This window comes from Gorilla gorilla, chromosome 4, assembly GCF_029281585.2.
Source record: "Gorilla gorilla gorilla isolate KB3781 chromosome 4, NHGRI_mGorGor1-v2.1_pri, whole genome shotgun sequence".
Taxonomy (NCBI): domain Eukaryota; kingdom Metazoa; phylum Chordata; class Mammalia; order Primates; family Hominidae; genus Gorilla; species Gorilla gorilla.
In genome coordinates, this window is record NC_073228.2 from 49,845,670 (window position 1) to 49,872,500 (window position 26,831).

Below are 26,831 nucleotides of genomic sequence, written 5' to 3' on the forward strand. Positions count from 1 at the left end.
AAAAAAAAAACGGGGAGGCGGAGGTTGAAGTGAGCAGTGATCACGCCACTGCACTCCAGCCTGGGCAACAGAGTGAGACCCTGTCTCAAAAAAAAAAAATACTATGCACATAAATACTATGCATCCAATGGAACATAGCCAGTAGGAATAGAGCAGTCACTATGGGGAGGTCACTAAACACAATTTGTTGTCAGAGGAAACAGAGTATTAGGATATTCTCAGGCCAGATTCAATGTATGCCTCACAAGAGGGCCAAGTCACAAGGATTTCCAAGGAACCACACTAGACTTCAGTTTAAGGTTGTCTCCTGGCTCGGGGTAGATGATCCTCTTGAGCCGTATTGCCTATGGTTGTGTCTTAGAAGCAGAAGTAGTAACCTGGCCTTCTTAAGTTCCTTGACCTAAACTCCATTCTGTTCATCTCTACTTCATCCCTTCCGGGTACCCTGGGGACCTAGTACCTTTCTATACCATCCCTGTGGCCAGTGTTATCTGTGATTCATTTCCATCCTTGGGGCCCAGGCTGATGGGGTACTCTTTTTTTTTCTTTTTTTTTGAGACTGAGTCTTGCTCTGTTGCCCAGGCTGGAGTGCAGTGGCACGATCTCGGCTCACTACAACCTCCACTCCTGGGTCCAGGCAATTTTCCTGCCTCGGCCTCCCAAGCAGCTGGAATTACAGGCGCATACCACCATGCCCGGCTAACTTTTGTATTCTTAGTAGAGACGGGGTTTCGCCACGTTGGCCAGGCTGGTCTTGAACTCCTGACCTCAGGTGATCCACCCACCTCAGCCTCCCAAAGTGCTGGGAATACAGGCGTGAGCCACTGCACTCAGCCAGGTATTCCTTATAGAGCCATTTCCAGAACTTGAAATCTGTGTGAGCACCACAGAAAATTTCAGGGAGCAAATTTCTCTAAGTTCAGAAATCCTAAAGAAGGATGGGACATAGAGGGAATGGGAATTCTCAGGGAGTGCTGTGTGTGTCAAGGGAACGAAGACGGACAGCCTTCAAGTCTTTGGGTGAGATTTAGGGCTGTTTGGTCCAGTGTTTGCCTCATTAGCCCAGTTGTAGGTTGAGGATCACCAAGGACCTCTCTCAGCTCCTCACCACCTCCTTCTGGCCATCTCTTGACCATGGCTGTGCTTCTGTGTCATTGCAAAGTTGTCTTAGAGGAACACATCCAGTTGGCAATTTTTATTCTGTGGGTGACCTTCCAGCTGTGCCGGTTCTGACCGCACCCTTTTCCCGACTGACTTTGCAGGTCAGGCCTTGGAACTGCCATACCTTCCGCTGATAATCTGTTTTACGCAGCTGTCTGCAGATCCAGTTATGACTCATGACTATTATTTGATCTGGCAGGATGTAGAATACTTGTAGTCACCAGTTTGTTTCCATTCAGGTGCTAATGGCATCTTGTATAATGTGTCCATTGGGAAAATTTCCAAAGTATCAAGTATCAGAAATTCAGCTACATCAAGCCATTTGGTTTCTGATACTATAAACTATTTGGTGTAAGGATCTTGGAATAGGCCAGGCCTGGTGGCTCACACCTGTAATCCTGCTACTTTGGGAGGCTGAGACGGGCAGATCACTTGAACTCAGGAGTTCGAGACCAGCCTGGGCAACATGGCAAAACCCTGTCTCTACAAAAAATACCAAAAAAATTAGCCAGGTGTGGTGGTGCATGCCTGTAGTCCCAGCTACTTGGAAGGCTAAGGCAGGGAATTGCTTGATCCTAGAAGGTCAAGGTTGCAGTGAGTCGTGATCGTGCCACTGCACTCCAGCCTGGGTGACAAAGCAAGACCCTGTGTCAAAAAAAAAAAAAGGAATCTTGGGATATCTTATGTTATGCATGAATTTTAATAAGTTAATTTCTAGTTGGAGAAATTACATCTTTTTTCCCCATTTTCCAACTCCTCTCTGAAAACAGTCTAGGATTAAAGTCTCAATATTCCTGATCCAATGTGGTCAACACATTAATTTGTCCTGGGGTGTGCTTTTATTTGATTATGTGGCAAGTCTCTTAATGTCTTCTTGTTAATGAAAAGAGGAGGAGTAAAAGTTATGGCCTTGACATCATTTTTTCATTTGTTCAACAAATGTTTTTTGAACAGCTACATTGTGCAGGGCCTGTAGTAGATAACAGGGAAATAGAGATAAAGACACTGTCCCATCCCATAAGACATTATCCCACCTCAGCCCCCCAAGTGACGGGGTACAGGCGTGTGCCACCACACCCAGCTAAGTTTTGTATTTTTTGTAGAGACAGGGTTTCACCATGTTGCTGAGGCTGTTCTCAAACTCCTGGGCTCAAGCAATCCCACTGCCTCGGCCTCTGAAAGTGCTGGGATTACAGGTGTGAGCCACTGTGCCTAGCTGGACAACTTATGTTTTGCAACATTTTATTTTGAATTTGAAAAACAAACCAAAGCATATGATTATATGCAAAAATTATATTTATGTTCAGCAGTCCATCCCTAGCATTTCGAGTATTTATTCATCACTTTAAGAGTTTCACTGAGGCCAGGTGTGGTGCCAGGCACCTGCAGTCCTAGCTACTTGGGAGGCTGAGGCAGGAGGATTACTTGAGCCCAGGCATTTTTTTTTTGAGACTCACTCTTGTGGCCCAGCCTGGAGTGCAATGGAGCGATCTTGGCTCACTGCAACCTCTGCCTCCTGGGTTCAAGTGATTCTCCTGCCTCAGCCTCCCAAATAGCAGGGATTACAGATGCCCACCACCATGCCTGGCTAATTTTTGTCTTTTTAGTAGAGACAGGGTTTCACCATGTTGGCCAAGCTGGTCTCGAACTCCTGAAGTCAGGTGATCTGCCCACCTCGGCTTCCCAAAGTGCTGGGATTACAGGCTGAGTCCAGGAATTTGAGGCTGCACTGAGCTATGATCATGCCACTGCACTCCAGCCTGGGTGACAGTGTGAGACCTTGTCTCCTAAAAATAAACAAACAAAACAAACAAACATAAAAACAAAAAAAAACTTTTGTTGAGATACTTTATATCCATTTGTATGGCATATTAATGTATACAATTGTATATCATGAATGTATATTTTATAATACTTGTACACTAATTAATATATTATAGAAAGTTCATTTAGAATGTTAAGTTTTCTTGTTGGTCATGGTATGAAAAATATTGAGCTTGTTTCTTTGCTTGCTATTCTTTTGTAGTTCTAAACTTGAATCAAATATATCCACTTTTTTTTTTTTTTTTTTGAGATAGGATCTCCCTCTGTTGCCCAGGCTGGAGTGCAGTGGCACAATCATAGTTCACTGCAGCCTTGAACTTCTGGGTTCAAGCAATCCTCCTCACTCCAGCCTCCTGAGTAGCTAGGAATACAGGCACCTGCCACCAGCCCTGGCTTATTTTTGTGGAGACAGGGTCTCGCTATGTTGCCCAGGCTGATCTCAAACTCCTGGCCTCAAGTGATCCTCCCGACTTGGCCTCCCAAAGTGCTGGGATTACAGGCATGAGTACCCAGCCTCCACTTGTTTTTTGAAATAACCCTGAACCTTCATGTCTCCCATAGTTTTCAGAAAGAGAGTAAAAATCTGTCTGAAATAAGAATGTATTGATCTCCACCACCAAGCAGTTAGATTTCTCCTTCTGTTCTGTTATAATCATCTCTGTTTTTCATATCTACCTGATTGTCATTTACCATCTGTGGCCACTTTACCTCTAGCTTCTTTTCCTGTTTACTCTTCTACTTATTTACACTTAAAATATACTTCTTTCTGATTATAAAAGTAATACATATTAATTATAGACCATTTGGAAAATATAGAAAACAAAAAGAAAGGCCAGGTGCAGTGGCTCAAGCCTTAATCCCAGCAATTTGTGAGGCCAAAGCAAGTGGATCACTTGAGGCCAGGAGTTTGAGACCAATCTGGGCAATACAGTGAGACCCCATTTCTAAAAAAAAAAAAAAAATTAAAATTAGCCAGGTATGGTGGCACCACCTGTAGTCCCAGGTACTTGGCACACTGAGGCGGGAGGATTGCTTGAACACAGGAGTTCAAGGTTACCATGAACTATGATTGTGTCACTGTACTCCAGCCTGAGTGACAGAGCAAGACTGTCTCTAAACAACAGCAACAACAACACCCCCAAAAACCACTGAGTGTTTTTTCATTTAAAAAACTGCCAATTTGCTGATTTACATTTTAAGCCAGCTTCAGACAAAGTATCCTAAAACACAGATTTTTATTTTTTTTGAAACAAGGTCTTGCTCTGTCACTCAGGCTGGAGTACAATGGTGTGATCTCGGCTCACTGCAACCTCTGCCTCCTGGGCTCAAGTGATCCTCCCACCTCAGCCCCCCAAGTAGCTGGGACCACAGGTGCACATCACCATGCCCTGCTAATTTTTGTATATTTTCTAGAGACGGGTTTTGCTATGTTGCCCGGGCTATTCTCAAACTCCTGGGCTCAAGCAATTTCACTGCCTCAGCCTCCCAAAGTGCTGGGATTACAGGTGCAAGCCACCGCACCAGCCCTAAAACACAGATTTCATCATGTCCCTTCTCATTTAAGAACCTGCAACTGAGGCCAGGCCCAGAGGCTTATGCCTGTAATGCCAGCACTTTGGGAAGCTGGGGCAAGAGGATCTCTTGAGGCCAAGAGTTTGAGACCAGCCTGGGCAACATAAGGGAGACCTTGTCTCTACAAATAATTTTAAAAATTAGCCAGGCATGGTGGCGCACACCAGTGGTCCCAGCTACTTGGCAGGCGGAGGCAGGAAGATAGCTTCAGCCAAGGCTGAAGTGAGTCAAGATTGTGCCACCCATACTCCAGCCTGGGCAACAGAGGGAGACCCTGTCTCAAAAATAAAACACAAAAGGCCAGGCACAGTGGCTCATGCCTGTAATCCCAGCACTTTGGGAGGCCAAGGCGGGTGGATCACCTGAGGTCAGGAGTTCAAGACCAGCCTGACAAATATGGTGAAATGCTGTCTCTACTGAAAATACAAAAATTAGCTGGGTGTGGTAGCATGCGCCTATAGTCCCAGCTACTTGGGAGACTGACACAGGAGAATTGCTTGAACCTGGGAGGCGGAGGTTGCAGTGAAATGAGATCGCGCCACTGCAGTCCAGCCTGGGTGACACAGCGAGACTCTGTGTCAAAAAAATAAATAAATAAAACTCCCCAAACCAACAACTGCAATTCAGGTTGCATCACCTCTGAGCACTTCTTAGTGGGTGTGGAGGAAAGAGTGTATTGATTTGGTGCCAGAGGACATGAGGTCTAGTGTGTCTTTTATGTACCAGCTGTGTGATGTTGGACAACTTACTTAACCTCCCTGAACCGATTTCCCTATGATGATAAATGACGAAAAAAACCTCCCTCAGAAAACCCAGATAATGAATGCCTGTGCAGGTGCATCGTGCAGGGTAAAACACTATCCAAATGGTAACAATGCTATATCACCCCTCTAGTAAAAGTGGGAACCCCTTTAGGTAGGGTCCATTGTGAAGCTTAGTGCTGAGCAACTCAATCTCCGTTTTTTATAAATCCTTGCTTAATTCATGAACAAATATCTACCAGGCTTTAATTCAGCCCTGATTATTTATATGTACTGCTTTGCGATTTTCTAATCATCCTCCGTGGTGGTTTTTCATTTAGGGTGACCAACTGTCCTGGTTTTCCTAGGACTAAGGGAATGTGGGGATTTCTGGGGGGGGGTTGTTCTTATTTTATTTAATTTTTTGTCCCCATCATGGAATGTTTTTTTTTTTTTTGGAGTGGCCAGGGTCTCACTCTCTTGCCCAGGCCGGAGAACAGTAGCGTGATCACAGCTCGCTGTCCTTGACCTCCCGGGTCAAGCGATCCTCCCACTTCAGCTTGTGGAGTAGCAGGGACCACAGGTATGCACCACCATGCCTGGCTAATTTTAAAACTTTTTTTTTTTTTTTTTTTTTTTGAGATGGAGTCTCGCTCTGTCACCCAGGCTGGAGTGCAGTGACACAATCTCAGCTCACTGCAACCTCTGCCTCCTGGGTTCAAGCAATCCTCCTGCCTCAGCCTCCTGAGTAGCTGGGATTACAGGCCTGCCAGCACACCTGGCTAATTTTTGTATTGTTCATAGAGACAGGGTTTCACCATGTTGGTCAGGCTGGTCTCGAACTCCTGACCTCAAGTGATTCACCCGCCTCAGCCTCTCAAAGTGCTGGGATTACAGACGTGAGCCACCGCACCTGGCCAAATTTAAGTAAATCTTATAAGTGATGTATTAGTAGTTCAGAATGTCAATTTCAAATATTTCTGTTACTTTACTAGGGCAGCCCCTTCCCTGCTTGAGATACCTGAGAAGGAATGGAAAGGGAGCAAGTGCTGGAGGTGGGCATTACTTGGGGGTGGGTTACATGTTGGATTTCAATGGACTCTCCACTGAGGAGCCCATTTTCTAGGGAGATCTAGAATGTTTGCAACTGGTAGAGACCAGGATAAGGCTTAATGGACTGACCCACCAACTCTTTGTCCAGTGTCTCTGCTCGCCACGTGCTCCCCACCCACCGCGTGTGCTCGCCACCTCTTCATGTCTCACTTTCCAAAGTTACAGCTTCTAAGTTTCAGATTCATTTACACAGCTCTATTTTTGCCTATGAGCTTCCTGATATAGATGTCCGTGTCATGCATGTTTGAGGGTCCCTGGGGTCACATCACACTGAAGTCTAGGAACATTAGCTTTAAACAGCTAATTTTCTTTTATTTAGTTGCAGAGAAGTTCCTATTCCAGGCTTGAGCACTGGCCCGCCTCCAGGCTTTCTCTCTGTTTCTGCAGCAGTCCTTGTCTCTCAGCGGGGACAGTCTCTTCTGTGGCTTACAGTCTCTCAAACCACAGGGACTTTTCACTACCAGCACCACCTGCTGTCCTGATTCCCAGAGGCCTCCCTCCCTTTCCACCTGGCCTCTGAGCTGCCCTCTAGTTGACACACTTTGGGGTTTGCAGGCTGGCCAAGAACAGGGAGGGGCTGCCCTGGTTTGGGGTGATGGGTGATCTGGAAATAGCCTTGGGGGAGGGATCTGGTTCTGAAGTTAGCACCGAAGGCTTTGTCTGTGCTTAGAATGCCTGATACTTAGCCATCAGGAAAAGGAGGTGTCTTTGCAGCTCCATTTTTCCCCCCAGGGCATGTATTCACCCCTCTGGGTTGGTGGCTGTAGTACTAACCAGACATAACTTTTATTCTGGACTACCTGGTGTTTTCTCCTGCTCAGGGCTTTACGTGCTACTTAACTGCATCCTCCAAAGGAGGGCCTGGGGGTTGCTTATGGCCTGGAGGTGGGCCAGCTGGCCACTCACATACAGCAGCCTCGCTACTTGTGCCAGCTTGTGATCCCCTACTCAGCACCAGCACTCATGCAGATGCCTGGAGCAACTAATGCAAGGTTGGTCTTCAAGGGCAGGGGAAGGAAAGGAGGACTGAGGCAAGGAACCTAGTGGTACAGAAGTAGGAGGAGGAGCTGAGAAGGGACCAGGTGCACACTGGTTTTCACTGAAGTCATCTTCCTTCCTTTTGGGAGAACAGGCAGCTGGTTCACACCAACCAGGCTGGTTCTCCCTGAGTCAGCCCCCTGAAGACACTGGCAACTGACAGTGACAGGCTGGTTGTCTTGGCTGTGATGATAACAGGCTTGTGGCCTCTCTGCTACCCCTCAGTCAGCCTAGGGCCTAGCTTCTGATGGCCTGTTCTCTGCCCATCAGTCCTGAAAGGGTTCCCTCTGTTCATAGGGGCCTGGCCTGTATATTGTTCTCTGTTCACATGTAGAGCTTTATGAAAGATAAACAGGTTCATACTTACCTGGCAAAGGGGGGATAACTATGAAAGATAAACAGGTTCATAGAAGGAAAAGTACATTCCTAGGCCAATAGTGAGCAAGTACAGTTGTCTCTTGGTACCCACAGGGTATTGGTTCCAGGACACCCAAGGATGCCAAAATCTGCAGATCCTTAATTAAATAAAATGGTTTAGAAAAAATAAAATATGGCCATGGCTCATGCTTGTTATCCCAGCACTTTGGGAGGCCGAGGTGGGCAGATCACTTGAAGTCAAGAGTTCAAGACCAGCCTGGCCAACATAGAGAAACCCCATATCTACAAAAAATACAAAAATTAGCTGGGCATGGCGGCGCATGTGTGTATCCCAGCTACTGGGGAGGCTGAGGCACAAGAATTGCTTGAACCTGGGAGGAAGAGGTTGCAGTGAGCCAAGATGGCACCACTGCACTGCACTGGGCAACAGAGTGAGACTGTCTCAAAAAAAAAAAAAAAAAAAAACAGAAAGAAGAAAATATATAAGATGGTGTAGAATTTACACATAACCTATGCACATCCTCCTGTACAGTACTTTAAATCATCTCTAGATTACTTGTAGTACCTAATACAAGGTAAATGCTTGTAAATCATTGTTATACTGTATTGGTTTTTATTTGTACTTTTATTGTTATTTTTATTTATTATTTTTTTGAGACAAAGTCTCACTCTGTTGCCCAGGTTGGAGTGCAGTGGCGCGATCTTGGCTCACTGCAAGCTCCGCCTTCCGGGTTCACGCCATTCTCCTGCCACAGCCTCCCGAGTAGCTAGGACTACAGGCGCCTGCCACCATGTCTGGCTCATTTGTGTTTTTTTGTATTTTTAGTAGAGAAAGGGTTTCACCGCGTTAGCCAGGATGGTCTCGATCTCCTGACCTTGTGATACGCCCATCTCAGCCTCCCAAAGTGCTGGGATTACAGGCGTGAGCCACCACACCCGGCCTTGTTTTATTTTTATTTCTTTTTTTGAGACGGAGTCTTGCTCTGCCACCCAGGCTGGAGTGCAGTGGCGCGATCTCGTCTCACTGCAACCTTCGCCTCCCAGGTTCAAGCGATTCTCCTGCCTCAGCCTCCTGAGTAGCTGGGATTACAGGCATGCACCACCATGCCCAGCTAACTTTTTGTATTTTTAGTAGAGATGGGGTTTCACCATGTTGGCCAGGCTGGTCTCCTGACCTCAGGTGATCCGCCTGCCTTGGCCTCCCAAAGTTCTGGGATTACAGGCGTGAACCGCCGCACCCGGCCTTGTTATTGTATTTTAAAAATTAGTATCTACCAGCCGGGCGCAGTGGCTCACACCTGTAATCCCAGCACTTTGGGAGGCCGAGGCAGGTGGATCATGAGGTCAGGAGATCGAGACCATCCTGGCTAACATGGTGAAACCCCGTCTCTACTAAAAATACAAAAAAATTAGCCGGGCGCAGTGGCGGGCACCTGTAGTCCCAGCTACTCGGGAGGCTGAGACAGGAGAACTGCTTGAACCCAGGAGGCGGAGCTTGCAGTGAGCCGAGATCATGCCACTGCACTCCAGCCTGGGGAACAGAGCCAGACTCCATTTCAAAAAAAAAAAAAAAATTAGTATCTACCACTTCATAGGGTTGTTGTGAGGATTCAACAAAATAATGTACTTCTCACAGCATATGTGTGCATGTTAGCTGTCACTACTATATAACTTTATGGTGTGTATAAGAGCCTAATGGGGCCCTGACAACCCACCATGCTCTAAGGAGAACCTGCTTTGCCCTTTTTATCCTGAAGATTTAGGTGGTGTGTGCCTGTGATCCCAGCTACTTAAGAGGCTGAGACAGGAGGATCGCCTGAGCCATGGAGGTCGAGGCTGCAGTGAACCGTGATTATGCCACTGCATTCCAGCCTGGGTGACAAAGTGACAGAGCAAGACCCTATCTCAAAAAAAAAAAAAACCAATCCTGAAGACTTAGGCCCCTATGTATTTACTACCTCTCTGCAATCTTCCACCAGAAGTAGAAGGCACTGGCCATTTAAATTACTGGCAACCACTAGAGAAGAGAATTATGGTGTCTTAGCTACGGAACCACTTATGATCCTGCTTACAGTCTAGGTTTTAGATTTGGTCGCTGACTTGATGCTGCTAGACTCCATCTGCCTGAAATGAGCGGCTCTCCTGGACTGCTTGCTAGAAGCTTAAAGGTATTGGGTTGGACTCCATTGCTTGTTCATGGCCTAGTGGCAGGGGTGGTGGCCTTGGGCCTCAGGTTGTGATTAATCAGACACTCTGATGTGGAAACATGAGGCTGGTGGAATATTCACCTGATACAGTGAGGGTGGGAGGGAACGGGGACCCAGAAAGGGTCAGACAGAGAACAAAGTAATATCTCTGGGCCTTTTTACCCTGGAAAGGAACTTCAGGTGGGTCAAACCCCACCAGCGTTCTCCAAAACTAGGCAGAGGAAAAACCTAGGGGAAGCTGTTGGTTCAGAATTGAAGATGCTGGAAGTGGGTGAGGACCCTGTCAGAATGATGGAGAAAGAACAGGCATCCCCACCGCATCTCCAGAACCCAAAGGCTTTAAAGCGAGCAGTGACTTGATTTATATCCAGTGCTTTATTAAAGATAAATAGTCTCACAAGAGGAGAAGTAAATGTGTTTGCAGGCCAACGGAGAGTGCATGTATATGAGAAAGAGATGCGTGAGGTCCCTGATCTGTGCTGTGAGGGGGTGGTCAGTCAGGCAGGGCCTGGGCCAACCAGTAAGGCAGATGAGGGTCCCTGTCCTGGGGACTCACTGCTCCTGGGTGCCCCAGGAGATGTAGTCTGGCCGTGTGGCCGCATGGTACTCATCGATGAGCTGCTGCACAATCTCCCTGGATGTGTCCATCTCATCAAAGTTGTCCTTGAACATGTCCTCCTTGCGGAACTGCTCCAGGAAGGCCTCCCGCTTACGCAGCTTGTCATACTGGCGACAGGTTCTCTCGAAGAGCTTGGGGTGTGCAGAAAACAGGGGTTACAAAGAACTTCAAAGAATAATGTGGCCCGGAAAGCTGGGGAACCAAGGCTGGGCTATGCCCACCGCAAAAAAGCTAGAAGCAGGGCCAGCAGATGCAGAGAGGTGAGGTATAGTCAAGAAACTGATTCAGGGAAAAAAGGTGCAAACTTTGAGACTCACCGAGGAGATGCTGGTGTGGTTGGCCATCATGAGCCCGCTGACCCGGTGGGCCGAGGGCAGGTAGGGAGACTTCCTCGACAGGGCCACCTGGATGCTGGCGGGGCCCCACGGGATGAAGTTGGCCAACTTCCGTTCCCGGATCCTCTGCAAGCTCTTGTGGACCTGGGGTGGGCACAGGAGCAGTGGAGGTGGCCTCTCCTCTACCCCTGCGGGTCCAGGGCGCGGGATGAAGGGGCCTCCCCTACCTGGGTGGGGTCCACCTCTCCCTGGATGATGTTGAGGATGGCGATGTAGCAGTGGTTGGTCTGGCGGTCTCGGCCTGTGGACACCATCACGTTCTTGGGCTGCAGCAGCCGCCTCATGACATCCAGGACCGTGGTCTTCCTCACGCTGGCCACCTGATGGGACAGTGAGACAGGGACCCGGCCAGCGCTCAGGGCACAGTCCCCCTTTGGCTTCTCTTTGGCAGAAGCCAAAGGCAGAGGGAGGGTGGAGAGCAAGTCAGCAAGAAAGTCGCCCGCTCTGTGTCAGTCCCTGAGCGCAGTGCCTTGGGGCCCGCAAAGGGCAGCTCCAGGAGCAGTGGGGAAGAGAGAAAGGCTAGGGCAGGGCCTGTTGGGCCCAGGGCCAGCCTGGCCTGGGACACTGAAGGCTGCTCTTACTGACTGGTCCGTAGTGAGCGGGGTGTAGCCGGTCATGAGGAAGTGGAGCCGTGGGGTGGGAATGAGCGAGGCGATGAGGCCGATGAGGTCATTGTTCATGTAGCCGGGGTAGCGCAGGGTGGTGGTGCTGGCCGACATGATGGTGGACACCTGGGGACAGGCGTGCCATGTTATGGGCCTCAGCCTGGGTGGGACCTCCCTTCCCCAAATGACCCTCCAACAAGGAAGGCTTCAAGTCCAAAGGAGTCCAGGAGTGGGGGCCCACCAGCTGGTTGATCTGGGAGAAGGATGGGTTCTGGATGTGCAGGCGGTCTGTGGCAATCCGGTTCAGGGCTGTGTTGTCCAGCACCACCTGGGGGGACAGAAGAGGATCACAGATCAATGGGGATAGGAAAAACAGGAGCTCTGCCTGACCCTAGGCTCTGAAGCTTAATTTCCTTTGAGCTTCATGGCCAGAAAGACTCACTGGAAAGGGATTTGCACTGACCTAGGGCAAAGGAGGGCTCAAAATGGATTTTTAAATTTTTCTTTTCATCTTAATTATTTAAATAGTTTTTGTTTTTGTTTTTGTTTTCTGAGACAGGGTTTCACTTTGTCACCCCGGCTGGAGTGCAGTCAGTGACATGATCTCAGCTCACTGCAGCCTCTGCCTCTGAGGCTCAAGTGATCCTTCTGCACATATCACCACTCCCGACTAATTTTTGTATTTTTAGTAGAGATGGGGTTTCGCCATGTTGCCCAGGCTGGTCTCGAACTCCTAAACTCAAACGATCCAACGACCTTGGCCTCCCAAAGTGCTGGGATTACAGTCATGAGCCACTGCACCTGGCTAAAATGGATTTTTTTTAAATACATGAAAATGATTTAATAGACTCGAGTGGGTATGGGGTGTTGAGAGTTGGGAAGAGGTAGAATCCAGGACTCACCACACAATCTGCATTCTGCGTCAGCCTCTTGAGTGTGAGGAGTGAATTGTAAGGCTGGACCACCACATCGCTCATCTCGTCCTGGTTGGGAAACACTGAGTATGTCTGCACCAGCTTCTTAGGATACCTGGTGGGGGTTGGGGAAAGGATCAGGGCAACAGACTGAAGGCCTGGTGAACATGGCGCTCCCTAACAACTGTCCAGAAGCAGATAAATCTTGATGGCAAAACTGGGGTGGGGTCAGATCAGTAGAGAAGGGAGCCTTGACTTTTGGAAGTCTGTAGCCCTACAGGGGGAAGGGCAGAGACATCTTAGACTCTGGGCTTCCAAATTGATACCTGGCCACACTACCTCGACTTTCATCCAGGGCTCAGGTTCTAGGCTCCAGTTCCCACTACTGGGAGTGTGATGGGGTTCTCAGTCATTGTAACTTCATTTTCCTCTCTATAGGAGGGAATATAAGAACTCTTTCCTGTTCCAGCAAATATGGAGTTATATCTGCTGGGTCCCCTAGTCATTTAGGAAGCCAAGTTGGAGACCTTTCCTAATCCCCAAACACAAACTTACCTGTCATTCAGCCGTTCTAAGAGGTAGGAACCCAGTCCAGAGCCTGTCCCCCCAGCAATGGAGTGACACAGCACAAAGCCCTGCATGGGGAAGGGGCAGTCAGTGTACAGGTATCTAGTGGCAGGATGTCAAACTAGACCCATCTCATAGTTTTTTAGGACTCCCATTTTCCCGAGCCCTTGCTTCCCATCCAGTCCCCTCACTTATACAGCTTAGGCAACTGCCTTGTTTCCGGCAAGGCCTGATAGCTTCTGTCCAGTGCAAAGGGTACATGAGTGGGTCTTGTTCCTAACAGGTCGCTTCTAGAGGATGCTGCCAAGCCTTGCCCATGTCGGCTCCTACCAGCATTCCTGGGACACTTACCTCTAGACTGTCACTACCATCTGCCTCCCGGTCTATGATGTCGAAAATGTCCTCATGGATCTTTTCTCCCTGTACAGACATAGGGGAGGGTCAGAGTGGGACAGAACCATGGGAGGTCTCTGACCTCAGAAAAGCCACCCTCAATTCTCCTTATAGCACCCAGAAGCCCTTTTATGGAGCATAGCTACCTGCTTTTATCTACATTGAGAGGCAGTACGGTGCAGTGGTTACAAGAAAGCACTCTACACCCAGACTACCTGGGTTCATACATTAGCTCTATTTTTTTGAGATGGAGTCTCTCTCTTTCTCCCAGGCTGGAGTGCAGTGGCGCGATCTTGGCTCATGGCAACCTCCGTCTCCTGGGTTCAAGCGATTCTCCTGCCTCAGCCTCCCCAGTAGCTGGGATTATAGGCGCATGCCACCATGCCCAGCTATTTTTTGTATTTTTAGTAGAATCAGAGTTTCACCATGTTGGCTAGGCTGGTCTTGAACTCCTGACCTCAGGTGATCTGCCTGCCTTGGCCTCCCAAAGTGCTAGGATTACAGGCGTGAGCCACCACGCCTGGCCCATTAACTCTACTTCTGTGTAGCTCTGGGCAGCTTATTTAATTGCTCTATGCCTCAGTTTCCTCATCTGTACAACGAAGGTAATAATACAGGTCCATATACCCTCATCTAACAGTGTTGGGGCCAGTTATGTTTTGGAATTCAAAATATTTCAGATTTTAGAAAGGTATTATGGTATATATACTATATATTAAATAAAATTCCAGTGGGAATTTTTATTTAATCGAAGCACGTTAATCAAATATATTAGTATTTCTGTAATAAAAGGCATCACTAATGACAGTAAGTTGGATAGAAACTATAGGGCCGGGCATAGTGGTTCACGCCTGCAATCCCAGCACTTTGGGAGGCTGAGGCAGGTGGATCACGAGGTCAGGAGATCAAGACCATCCTGGCTAACACAGTAAAACCCCGTCTCTACTAAAAATACAAAAATTAGCCAGGCGTGATGGCAAGCACCTGTAATCCCAGCTACTCGGGAGGCTGAGGCAGGAGAATCACTTGAACCTGGGCAGCAGAGGTTGCAGTGAGCTGAGAGCGTGCCACTGCACTCTAGCCTGGGCGACAGAGTGAGACTCCGTCTCAAAAAAAATAGATAAATAAAAATTAAAAAAAAGAAACTATAAAACAGCCTGTCTTCATTGAAATTTGTTTTTGCTGATAAACTAGTTATGAAATGTCCTTTGGTTTCATGGCTTTCTGGATCCTGGAAAGGCAGATAAGGGACTGTGGACCTGTAGTACTTACTTCTAGGGTTGTTGGGAGATTTAGAAAAATTAATATATGTAAAGCACTTAGAATGGCATGGCACACTGCATTAGCTAGTGTAGGCGCTTGACAATATTACATAGTCCACTCCCTGCAGCCAGGTCTCTCCCTCCAGCATTCATACATCCCTGATCCGGTTTCCCCTCTCTTCGGGACGTCATAGAGCCTGTCCCTACCCAGCGAGTTGTGGGCCCTGCCAGGGAATAGGAAACGACCTGGGAGAATCCGCTGGCCCAGTTGTTGCCAGCTCCTCCTCCATGTTCCGACAGGTAGATGTTCTCTGGGTTGTAGAGCTTGGCATAGGGGGAGTTGAGGATGGAGTGGATCACCCGGGGTTCCAAGTCCAGCAGCACGGCCCGGGGGATGTAGTGCTCATCGTCTGCCTGTCAAGGGGAGTCCAGGAGGGGGCCCAATCAGCTAGGGCGGCCCAAGTCCGAAGTCCTCCCAACTCTGGCTCCCTCCGGCCCTCCCTCCTCAAGCCAGCCGCCTGGCCCTACTGCCCAGCGGGGTTCCCAGTACCCGGCCACTCCCTTCCCTTCCGCCCCCTTGGGCCACTGCCGCCCCCGGCCAAGTCGCTGGGGGCACCTGGTAGAAAAAGACGTCCTTGCGGTCAGTGCCCTCGGTGGCGAACTCCTCCACGATGCCCTCGGGGCTGATACCATGCTCGGCGCACAGCTGTTTCCAGAACTCGAACCCAACTGGGGGGAAGGGGCGGGCAGGGGAGAAAGAAGATATCTAGGTCCGGGCAGGTTCCAATCAGGAGCCGGGGGACTGGGCGCCTGCGTCCAGGGATAAGAAGTCAAGCCGCAGGACTCTCCCGTGTCTGAGGAAAGGACTGTACGCCAGGGACTGGGCAGGGGAGGGCCCCTCGGGGTTGGGCAAGTGGACACTGGGTCAGGGATGTCTCGCCTTTCAGAGAACTACGATTCTGGCAAGGACAGATGGAGTCCAGGATCCCACAGCGAGATCCCATTGACCCTAAGGAACCTGGCTAGCTGAGGGGCCGGAGTTTCGCTCACTCTGATTGCCGCACTGGCCCAACTGTAGGGTGATGATTTCCCTCGGCATCGCTCCTCAGGCACCGGCGTTGCAGCCGCTCCCGCCCGCAACGGCGCCGCACGCCAGCCCGCTCGCCGCAAGACGCAGGCGCCAAACAACCAGCTCCACCCACGAACTTCCTCCGCTCCAATGAGAACCGAGTTCTGGCAATGAATGGCACGTCTTTAAGCCCTGGCCTTCGTTCATGCAGATTGCGCGTGCGCGGCTCCGGATCCGGCTCGGTGCCTCCGGATCCGGCTCCGCGCCTCAGCGAAGGCGGGGTACGGCGTCCTCCCTCCCCTCTGGGTGGGCGCCTGTTTGGACCTGCGCGCGAGCGCGCTGTGGTGCGAAGCCACCTCCCCCGCCGAATCGCGCATCTGCGCAGTTGCTGTTATTGTCACTGTCGGGCCACGGCCCCGGATGTTGTGGCTGCCGGGGGGAGATGGCTGAGGCCGAAGGGGTGCCCACGACCCCAGGCCCGGCTTCGGGGTCGACTTTCAGGGGCCGCCGAGATGTGTCAGGCTCCAGGGAGCGGGACCAGCAGGTTGAGGCGGCGCAGCGGGCCCTGGTGGAGGTGCTGGGGCCTTACGAGCCTCTGCTGAGTCGGGTGCAGGCAGCCCTGGTGTGGGAGCGGCCAGCTAGGAGCGCTCTGTGGTGCCTGGGGCTGAACGCGGCTTTCTGGTGAGAGAACTGGACTCTCGGAAACCCTCCGAGTCCCGAATTCGTTGGTTCCTCTAGGGCTCTACTTCTTGCCTGCCCTGTTTTCTTCGCTGCACTGGCCTAATTTTGCCTCACCTCCTTCCACTCCATCCCGCCTGCAGGCTTCGGCACCCCAGTTCTTCCCAGGGCCGTCCACCCATCTTCTCTGCCTTACCTGTGCCCGCACCCCCGCCCCGCACATCTGGCGGGAGCTTCTGGTAACATCTTGAGCCGCTCAAGAGTGAGCGAGGGCGCCTCTTTTGAGCCCGACAAAGCTGCGTCCCTTTAAAGCCATCACTTCCTTTCTCTTGTCTGCTCAAGTGGAAGTTCTAGATTGTTTCCAGAGGTTTTAGTAGTTTATTGTTGGAGTAGAGGCGTGAAGTCTTGCAGAGGTATCCATAGGTGTGATTATACAACAAGCTTGAGCGATTCGCATGAATTAGCATGTTATATATCTAGGAAGGAAGTTTATGAAGTCTGAGCGTCAGTGTGAGCCCCCAAAGCTGAAAATTGAAAGAAAATTACAAGCTTTTAAAGAACAGTTAGGAAATGATGATGGAGATTTCACGCGTGTCAAAGCCACCTGTGATTGTAACTCCTCCCTGTTCCAAGGAATTAGAGAGGCATCCTTAGCCATGGTTTATAGGCAAGGAAATTGATGTCTAATACTGTGTGTGAGTTTTCCTGAGCTGGAAAAGTAGCACTGTAAATATGCTTTATTTGTGTGTGTCATGCTCTGTGAAAATGGAACTGCTGCTTCTCTCAGTTGTCATCACCTGAAGTGGACCTAGGACTTCATAGGATCTACCAACCATAATTTTGGATTTATTTGTAATGGAGGAGGTTCCAAGGGAACTGACTTATAGGGGGCCTTTGCTGCTGAATGGATTAAGACTATTCTGGATAAGCCTGAAACAACAAAATATGTGTGTTTTTTAAATGTGTTTTTGCTAAAAATAGCTTTCCCCTTAAAATTGGTTTTAAAATCAAAACATTTATTATCCTTTATCTGAAAGATTTTCAGTGAGCTGAAGCAGAACAAATAATTCGAAGTTCACTGACCCGAAAACAGTGTTCAGCTATTAAGCTAATCCTCTCCCAGTTTGAAAGAGACCCAGTTAAAGGTGTCACAGTAGTCTCTGGCATTTGTGGCTTCCAGAGCCTTTAGCAAACTCGATGGTAAACTTTTCATACCACGTTCTTCATTTATTTTTGGTAGTGCTTTTTCCCTATTTTTTTTTTTTTTTAAGACAGAGTTTCACTCTTATTGCCCGGGCTGGAGTGCAATGGCGTGATCTCGGCTCACTGCAACCTCCGCCTCCCAGATTCAAGCATTTCTCCTGCCTCAGCCCCCCAAGTAGCTGGGATTACAGGCATGAGCCACCACAACCGGCTAATTTTGTATTTTTTTTAGTAGAGATGGGGTTTCTCCATGTTGGTCAGGCTGGTCTCGAACTCCCGACGTCAGGTGATCTGCCTGCCTCGGCCTCCCAAAGTGCTGGGATTACAGGCGTGAGCCACTGCGTCTGGCCTTTTTTTTTTTTTTTTTTTTTTTGAGACAAGGTCTTGCTCTGTCACCTAGGCTGGAATGCAGTGGTATGATCTCGGCTCATTGCAACTTCCACTTCCTGGGCTCAAGCAATCCTCCCACCTCAGCTTCCACAGTAGCTGGGACCAGAGGTGCACATCATCATGCTTGGCTAATTTTTTTAATTTTTTGTGGAGACAGGGTCTCACTATATTGCCCAGGCTGGTCTTGAACTCCTAGGCTCTGGTGATCCTCCTGCCTTGGACTCCCAGAGTGCTGGGATTATAGGCATGAGCCACCGTGCCCAGCCAAGTGCTTCTTCCTTGACCCCTAGGTACTGATTCCCATTGCTCTCTGTAGAAATCTTCGCTATAGCACCTCACTGAAGAGTGTTTTATCCAGTCAAAACATTTCCCACAGTAGTTTTGGTATCTCTAGCAAGAAGGCTGGGCCTCATTAAACCAATTTGTATCAAGATATGACTGCCTGATGGAAAAAAACACTTTATCAGGGTTTACTTATTTTTGTTTTGAGACAGTTTGGCTCTTGTTGCCCAGGCTGGAGTGCAATGGCACGATCTCAGCTCACTACAACCTCCTCCTCCCAGGTTCAAGCGATTCTCCTGCCTCAGCCTCCCGAGCAGCTGGGATTACAGGCATGCGCCACCAATGCCTGGCTAATTTTTGTATTTTTTTGTAGAGACAGTTTTGCCAGGTTGCCCAGGCTCGTCTCAAACTCCTGACCTCAAAGCAATCCACCTGTCTCAGCCTCCCGATGTGCTGGGATTACAGGTGTGAGCCACTGCACTGTACTGGGCCTTAAATGGATTTTTAAACCAAAGATTTATTAATGCAAATGAATTAGTAGCATGTATGCTGTTCTTTTTGAGGAGGGGACCTTTTTTTTTTTAATGTTTGTTTTTTGAGATGGAGTCTTGCTCTGTCGCCCAGGCTGGAGTGCAGTGGCGCCATCTCGGCCCACTGCAAGCTCCGCCTCCCGGGTTCAAGCGATTCTCCTGACTCAGCCTCCCGAGTAGCTGGGATTACAGGCACGCGCCACCACGCTCGGCTAATTTTTTGTATTTTTTTTTTTTAGTAGAGACGGGATTTCACCGTGTTAGCCAGGATGGTCTCAATCTCCTGACCTCGTGATCTGCGAGGAGGGGACCTTTCGTCTGCTGCTTGTCTGAGAGAGGTTTCTGAAGCAGAATGTGAGGTTGAGGTCTGCACATAAAGAGCTGCTGTGACTGGGACATATCTTTAGATGTTACAGCTAGCTTTAATTTGCTGGCCTCTACCAGTGTTTACTTAAGCTTATTAACATGCTATGTTTAGAGGCTCACTTAGAACCCCTTTTGTACTCTGGGTCTCTTAAAGCATTGCTGTGATTGGTCTTTATCTTTGGCATTTCCTAGTAGCTTGTCTGTTGTGTATCGAGAACACAGTTACTCTTGTTACAGTCCCATCACATTTTAAGAAGGTGCAGGAGAGAGACAACAAAATGAGGATGTGACTTTTTTTTTTTTTTTTTGAGATGGAGTCTCGCTCTGTCACCCAGGCTGGGGTACAATGGCGTGATCTTGGCTCACTGCAACTTCCACCTTCTAAGTTCAAGCGATTCTCCCACCCCAGCCTCCCGAGTAGCTGGGATTACATGCACCCACCATCACGTCTGGCTAATTTTTGTATTTTTGTAGGGCGGAGTTTCACCACGTTGGCCAGGCTGGTCTTGAACTCCTGACCTCAGGTGATCCACCCACCTCGGTCTCCCAAAGTGCTGGGATTACAGGCGTGAGCCACTGTGCCTGGCCGACAGTGTGACTCTTGAGACTAAAAGAACAGTTGGGTATGCCATTTCTGGAGAGGACTCCTACCTGTGAAAGGCACAGATACTGTTAAGTCCCCAGAAACTTGGATAGTCTGGCATTGGAGTTCACAGAATTGTTTGGGGAAATGAGCTTCCTTGGTAGGTAATTAGAGATTTAAAATGAAATTTGGGCTTCACATTCTAGTAGTGTCATATTGAGTATGAGTGTTGACATTTCGCTTAGAAATGTGGAAGAGTGACTGTTCAGTTAACAAACATTTTAAATGTTTAAGAAAGGGAGGAGGATCATTAGCTCAAGTCAGAAAAATCAAATCTGAAATATTTAGTTTCTCTTTTATTATTTGTATTGAATAATGGGACAAAAATGACATATCATTAACTGAGATTTTTATGCATTTTGAGGTATTAGGAGATAGGAGTACAAAAAAAAAACCATCAGAATTCAGGTAGGTAGCTCTTAATTTTCAGTGTTTTGTATCCTCAGTCATATTTTGCCGTACCTGTGAATATGCCCTCTTACATCTTAAAAAAAAAAAAAAAAAGATGGAGATAGATGTAGATACCTTGTCACCATAGTATTCCAAGGTTTTCACACTTTTTTTTTTTTTTTCAGGTACCAGAGAATTTATGGTGACCATATCAGAGGTCTTCTAGCCTAGATTACTTCTGGTCACTGATCTGTTATTGTCTCTAGGATAATAATAGAAATGTCAGGCCGTTCCTTCCAATAGCTTGTGTTTTCATTAGTCTCAACCTCATCTGTGAATGAGTGATTTGGGGGAAGAATATGAGAGTCAACAAGCATGTATCCTGACAGGATCAGAAAAGAACAGGTTTGGGTAACTTTTTGGTTTGACTTGTACTCTGAGATCAGAGGAGGGTAAATGAACCCTGGAAATGTGTGAACTCCAAGCTCCCTCTCCCACCTAACATGAAGAGATAGTTCAAGGAGGCCTACATAACTGCTGAGCTCTTTCAGTTTTTTTTTTTGTTTTTTTTTTTTTGCTGGGGACTCGGGGGTTGTTGGGGGGGGACAGGGTCTCCCTCTGTTGCCCAGGCTGGAGTGCAGTGGCACAATCATAGCTCACTGCAGCCTCTACCTCCTGGGCTCCAGCAGTCCTCTTGCCTCAGTCTTCCAAGTAGCTGGGACTAGAGGCACATGCCACTGGGCCCAGCCTATTTGAAAAACTTTTGTAGAGACAGAATCTCAATATGTTGCCCAGGCTGGTCTCAAACTCCTCATCTCTAACAGCCCTCCCGGCTTGGTCTCCTAAAGTGCTAGGATTACAGGCATGACCCACTGCACCTTGACTGCTTTGTGGTTTTTAACAATCTGTGAATCTATATAGTCTTTGAATTAGGAATATTGTTTTGGAGCAGTCCACAAGCTGAGTCCCAAGTAGAGATCTCTGTTGGGATCTGCTTTTTGCAGTCACTAGTCTCAGTGAACCATACTGTATTTCTAGGAGGTTATTATAGAATTTGTTATTTCACAAATGAAATGTAAAAATTGTATCTTTGTCCGCCCCCCCAAAAAAAAAAATAAATAAAAAAGACCCAAAAAAGTGATTAAGGATATACAGCAATTCTGAGTTAGAAGGTTAGGATTTGAGTAAAAAATAATAGAAACAAGAAATGGAAGATGGGGAGCCCATTTAAGTAGAGATATTTGTTCTGTTAAAAAAAATCTACACATCTGATTTCTTTTCTTTTTTTTTTTTTTTTTGAGACGGAGTCTCCTCTGTCGCCCAGGCTGGAGTGCAGTGGCGCGATCTCGGCTCACTGCAAGCTCCGCCTCCCGGGTTCACGCCAATCTCCTGCCTCAGCCTCCCGAGTAGCTGGGACTACAGGCGCCCGCCACCACGCCCACCTAATTTTTCGTATTTTTAGTAGAGACCGGGTTTCACCGTTTTAGCCAGGATGGTCTCAATCTCCTGACCTCGTGATCCGCCCACCTCGGCCTCCCAAAGTGCTGGGATTACAGGCGTGAGCCACCGCGCCCGGCTACACATCAGATTTCTAATGAAATCTGTTGAGCGAATGTTCCTGATGATAGTCTTTGCAGGGTTCTTGTCTTATGTGAACCGAGAAGACTCCCAAGGATGCCTTGGTTTATTTACTTCCCCTCTCTTTACCTTTAGTTTTTATCTGCCATAATTGTATGGTTGAGTGCTTTCTCTCCACTGTTAGCAGCTAGCTGATTTCATTTCTGGTTTTTTTGCAAGCAACAACTGTCACTGCATGATACAGGTTGGGTTAATTTTTCCTTTGAATTTACGGGTGACTTGGGCTCATTAACCAGGCGGTCACAAGTGCTGTACAGTAACAGGCTTTCTGTCCCTGTAGAATGGGATGCTTTGTTTTGAAGTGCCCTTGAGACGATCTTAATCTGTAATAACAAAGGAACCTAGAAATCATGTCTTTGAAAATAGACATGTGGTCATTATTTATGATTGTAGCAAACTTTAATTTACTGGTACTAATAGTGAGGCTCCATGGTATAGTTAATCACAAAAGTTTATGTTTGGTTCTGGAATTTCTCACGATGTTTCTGGACACCAATTGCTATTCCAGGGATATTTTATTTAGACTGATCATTTAATTGGATTTTAGTCCCTGACAAAGTGGAGGGACAGTTCACAAAAGGGGAAAAAAAATCAATGGATATATAAAATTTCACTCTCACAAATAAGAAAAGAATTCAAATATATGTAAATGGAAATTATTTACTAATTTCTATCTTAAGTTTTTTTTTTGGTGGGGGACAGGATCTCACTGTCACCCAGGCTCGAGAGCAGTGGTGTGATCATGGCTTATTGCAACCTCAACCTCCTGGGGTCAAGCCATCCTCCCACTTCAGCCTCTCAGGTAGTGGGGACTACAGGTGTGTGTCACCACACCTGGCTAATTGTTTTGTATTTTTCGTAGAAACAGGGTTTCACCGTGTTGCCCAGGCTGGTCTTGAACTCCTGGGCTCCAGCAGTCCACCCACCTTGGCCTCCCAAAGTGCTGGGATTACAGGTGTGAGCCGCCACACCTGGCCTTAAGTATTTTTAATGATCATAATTAATTGTGGGGAAAATATGGAAAAATGGGCATATGGCTGATAGGAACATAAATTGGACAGCCTTTCTAGCAAGTAGTTTGGTAACATATTTTAAGCCACTTAAGAAGCTTTTCCAGGGCTGGGGGAAATGGAGAAAGAATACTAATGGGTATGGGTTTCTTTTGGAGTGATGAAAATGTTCTGAAATTACATAAGGCTATTAGTCGTACAGCATTGTGATTTTTTTTCATCTCTGCTGCTGGCAGATGAATTGAAAGAGAATTTTATCGTATACAAACCATTATCTCAATAAAGCTATTTTCTTACTTTTTTTTTTTTTTGAAACGGAGTCTTACTCTGTGGCCCAGACTGGAGTGCAGTGGTGTGATCTCAGCTCACTGCAACCTCTGCCTCCCAGATTCAAGCAGTTCTCCTGCCTCAGCCTCCCAAGTAGCTGGGACTACCGGCGTGCACCACCATGCCTTGGCTGATTTTTGTATTTTTAGTAGAGATGGAGTTTCACCATGTTGGCCAAGGTGGTCTTGAACTCTTGACCTCAAGTGACCCACCTGCCTCGGCCTCCCAAAGGCTGGGATTACAGGTGTGAGCTACCGTGCCCGACCAATAAAGCTATTTGTTTAAAATAGTTAATGCCTTTGACCCAGTAACATGCTCAGTGATGTATAGTTCAGCTTTTATTACATCAAAAAATTGGAAACTTTTGGCTGGGCGCAGTGGCTCGTGCCTATAATTCTCAGCACTTTGGGAGGCCGAGGCAGGCAGGTCACCTAAGGTCGGGAATTCAAGACCAGCCTGACCAACAATGGAGAAACCCCATCTCTACTAAAAATGCAAAATCAGCCGGGCATGGTGGCGCATGCCTGTAATCCCAGCTACCTTGGGAGGCTGAGGCAGGAGAATCCTTTGAACCCGGGAGGCAGAGGTTGTGGTGACCCGAGATCGCGCCACTGCACTCCAGCCTGGGCAACAAGAGCAAGACTCTGTCTCAAAAAAAAAAAAAAAAAAAAAAGTTGGAAACTTCTTAGTTTATTTTTCGTTGATTTTTCTTTTCTTTTCTTTTCTTTCTTTTTTTTTTTTTTGAGAGAGTCTCGCTCTGTCTGTTGCCAGGCTGGAGTGCAGTGGCGCGATCTCGGCTCACTGCAAGCTCCGCCTCTCAGGTTCACGCCATTCTCCTGCCTCAGCCTCCCGAGTAGCTGGGACTCCAGGCGCCCACCACCACTCCCGGCTAATTTTTTGTATTTTTAGTAGAGCCAGGTTTCACCGTGTTAGCCAGGATGGTCTCGATCTCCTGACCTCGTGATCTGCCTGCCTCAGCCTCCCAAAGTGTTGGGATTACAGGCTTGAGCCACCGTCTTAGTTTATTTTATTTTATTTGAGATGGAGTCTTCCTGTGTTTCCCAGGCTGGAGTGCAGTGGCACAATCTCAGCTCACTGCAACCTCCGCCTCCCGGATTCAAGCAGTTCTCCTGCCTCAGCCTCCCGAGTGGGATTACGGGCACCCGCCACCATGCCTAGCTAATTTTTGTATTTTTAGGTAGAGATGGGGTTTCACCATGTTGGCCAGGCTGGTCTTGAACTCCTGATGTCAAGTGATCTACCTGCTTCAGCCTCCCAAAGTGCTGGAATTACAGGTTTGAGCCACTGCGCCTGGCCCATTCATTGTTTTTTTTTGAGACAAGGTTTCACTCTATCACCCAGGCTAGATTGCAGTGGTGTGATCATGGCTCACTGTACCCTGGAACTCCTGAGCTCAAGCGATCATTCCACCTCATGGCTGATGAGACCGCAGGAGTTCATCACCACACCAGGCTAATTGTCTATGTATTATGTGAAAAAGTTTTAAAACCATAGTGTTTTTATATGTGAATTTTTTAATGAAGAGAATAGCCTGTCTTCACATTTTTTAGAGTACATATGTGGATAATGGGTCATTTTAAAAATATTTTATTATGGAAAGCTTAAAACATTTGTAAGTAGACAGAATAATATTGTGTGCCACCATGTACATAATATTATTTTTTTCAATTCCTGGCCAATTTTGTGTCTTCCATACCCCAGTTCTTTTCTACGTCTTCCTTATTGTTTGACACAAATTATTGATGTGTCATATCATTTAATCTAGGTATTTCAGTATATTTTTCTGAAAAAGAGACTTTAAGAAACATCTGCCATCATTATCGCATGCAAAAAATTAATGATTCTAGTCAGTGTTCACATTTCCAATTTTCTTATAAATGTCATAAATGATACTTTTTTTTTTCTTTTCGAGACAGGGTCTTGCTCTGTCTCCCAAGCTGGAGTGCAGTGGCACAATCAGAGCTCACTGCAACCTCAACCTTCTGGCTCTAGCAATCCTCCCACCTCAGCTTCCCAAGTAAATGGGAGTACAGGCGTGCACCACCACACCTAGCTAATGTTTTTCTTTTCACTAGAGATGAGGTCTTGCTGTGTTGCCTAAGCTGGTCTCAAACTCTTTGACTCAAGTGATCCTCCTGCCTCAGCCTCCTGAAGTATTGGGATTACAGGCTTTAGGTACCACACGTGGCCTGTTGTGTGTGGTTTTATTTGTTGTTTTTTTTTTAACTCTTTTTTTCCCCACAAACCAATTTGTTAGTGTTTAGGTGGTTTTTTCTGTTTTGCTTTTTTGTTTTTTGAGATAGGGTCTCGCTCTGTCACCCAGGCCGGGGTACAGTGGCACGATAACGGCTCGCTGCAACTTCAGTTTCCCGGACTCAAGCTGTCATCCCACCTCAGCCTGCTGAGTAGCTGGGATTACAGGTGCCCGCCACTATGCCCAGCTAATTTTTGTATTTTTAGTAGAGACGGGGTTTCGCCATGTTGGCCAGGCTGGTCTCAAACTCCTGACCTCAGGTAATCCACCTGGTTTGTTTGTTTGTTTGTTTTTGAGTTTTGCTCTTGTTGCCCAGGCGTGTGCCACCACGCCCGGCTAATATTTTTGTATTTTTAGTAGAGACAGGGTTTCACCATGTTGGCCAGGCTTGTCTCGAACTCCTGACCTCAGGTGATCCACCTGCCTTGGCTTCCCAAGGTGCTGGGATTACAGACGTGAGCCACCATGCCTGTACTTTTTTTTCGATAAACATGAATTCATGTTAGTTGTATAATTTTTTTTTTTTTTTTTTTTTTTGAGACGGAGCCTTACTCTGTCACCCAGGCTGGAATGCAATGGCACAATCTCAGCTCACTGCAACCTCTGCCTCCTGGGTTCAAGCGATTGTCCTGCCTCAGCCTCCTGAGTAGCTGAGATTACAGGCATACACCACCACGCCCGGCTAATTTTGTATTTTTAATAGACATGGGGTTTCTCCATGTTAGCTAGGCTGGTCTCAAACTCCCGATCTCAGGTTATCCACCCACCTAAGGCTCCCAAAGTGCTGGGATTATAGGCATGAGCCACTGTGCCCAGCCAACAACCCTATTTCAATTTTTCCAACCTACCACCTAAAGGATACTGTGACTATATGTAACATTAAAGAATAAAAGCAGCTTAACAGAAATAAGCCTCTAGAGCTGCCTCAGGCCAATGATCTTCTCTCTAAAGCCAGTGCCTCATCCCAACAAACAAGCACATTTAACAAGGCCAAGGAGAAGAGCTCTAGGGTTTCTTGCTCCCCAGTGCTGCTGCTTCCCTTCCCCAGAAGCAGCACATGGCATCGCTGTTTTCTCCAGAGTACTTGAAAGGGCTCTCTAGGGAGGCTTGCCAGACTGTTGGCAATTTCCCCTTCCCAGAGCACGATTACTAACACAAATAGGAACTAGGGTAGGGAAAGGATATTAAGCTCTCCTAAGAAGGTTGGTTTTCCAGAGATGATGGCAATAAAAACATATCCCT

The 26,831-nt window shown here is 47.6% G+C and overlaps 2 protein-coding genes across 2 annotated transcripts in view; one reads left to right on the plus strand and one right to left on the minus strand.

Moving 5' to 3' along the window:
- Positions 1 to 10,389: 10,389 nt before the first annotated feature.
- LOC101154437 (tubulin gamma-1 chain) lies at positions 10,390 to 16,094 on the minus strand. Its single transcript, XM_004041620.4, has 11 exons — positions 15,839 to 16,094; positions 15,405 to 15,517; positions 15,035 to 15,202; positions 13,485 to 13,553; positions 13,122 to 13,201; positions 12,555 to 12,681; positions 11,894 to 11,980; positions 11,629 to 11,778; positions 11,215 to 11,367; positions 10,970 to 11,131; positions 10,390 to 10,783 (listed from the first exon to the last, which is right to left on the minus strand). Exons 1-11 carry the CDS (start codon positions 15,885 to 15,887, stop codon positions 10,586 to 10,588), a joined length of 1,356 nt encoding a protein of 451 aa, XP_004041668.1. The 5' UTR covers positions 15,888 to 16,094; the 3' UTR covers positions 10,390 to 10,585.
- A 205-nt stretch (positions 16,095 to 16,299) lies between these two features.
- RETREG3 (reticulophagy regulator family member 3) overlaps positions 16,300 to 26,831 on the plus strand; it is a 27,881-nt gene continuing 17,349 nt past the window's right edge. The window contains exon 1 of the mRNA XM_004041622.5: positions 16,300 to 16,538. Coding sequence (XP_004041670.3) covers positions 16,300 to 16,538 — 239 coding nt within the window. The remainder of the gene's footprint in view (positions 16,539 to 26,831) is intronic.

What these genes read in the sequence shown, in the direction of transcription:
- LOC101154437 (XM_004041620.4), bottom strand. Translation starts at nt 15,887, where the DNA reads ATGCCGAGGGAAATCATCACCCTACAGTTGGGCCAGTGCGGCAATCAG. An exon ending in GGGCCAGCGGATTCTCCCAG is followed by an intron (nt 13,554 to 15,034) that starts GTCGTTTCCTAT and finishes ATGTCTGTACAG; the next exon opens with GGAGAAAAGATCCATGAGGA. An exon ending in TCTCCCAGATCAACCAGCTG is followed by an intron (nt 11,779 to 11,893) that starts GTGGGCCCCCAC and finishes GCCTGTCCCCAG; the next exon opens with GTGTCCACCATCATGTCGGC.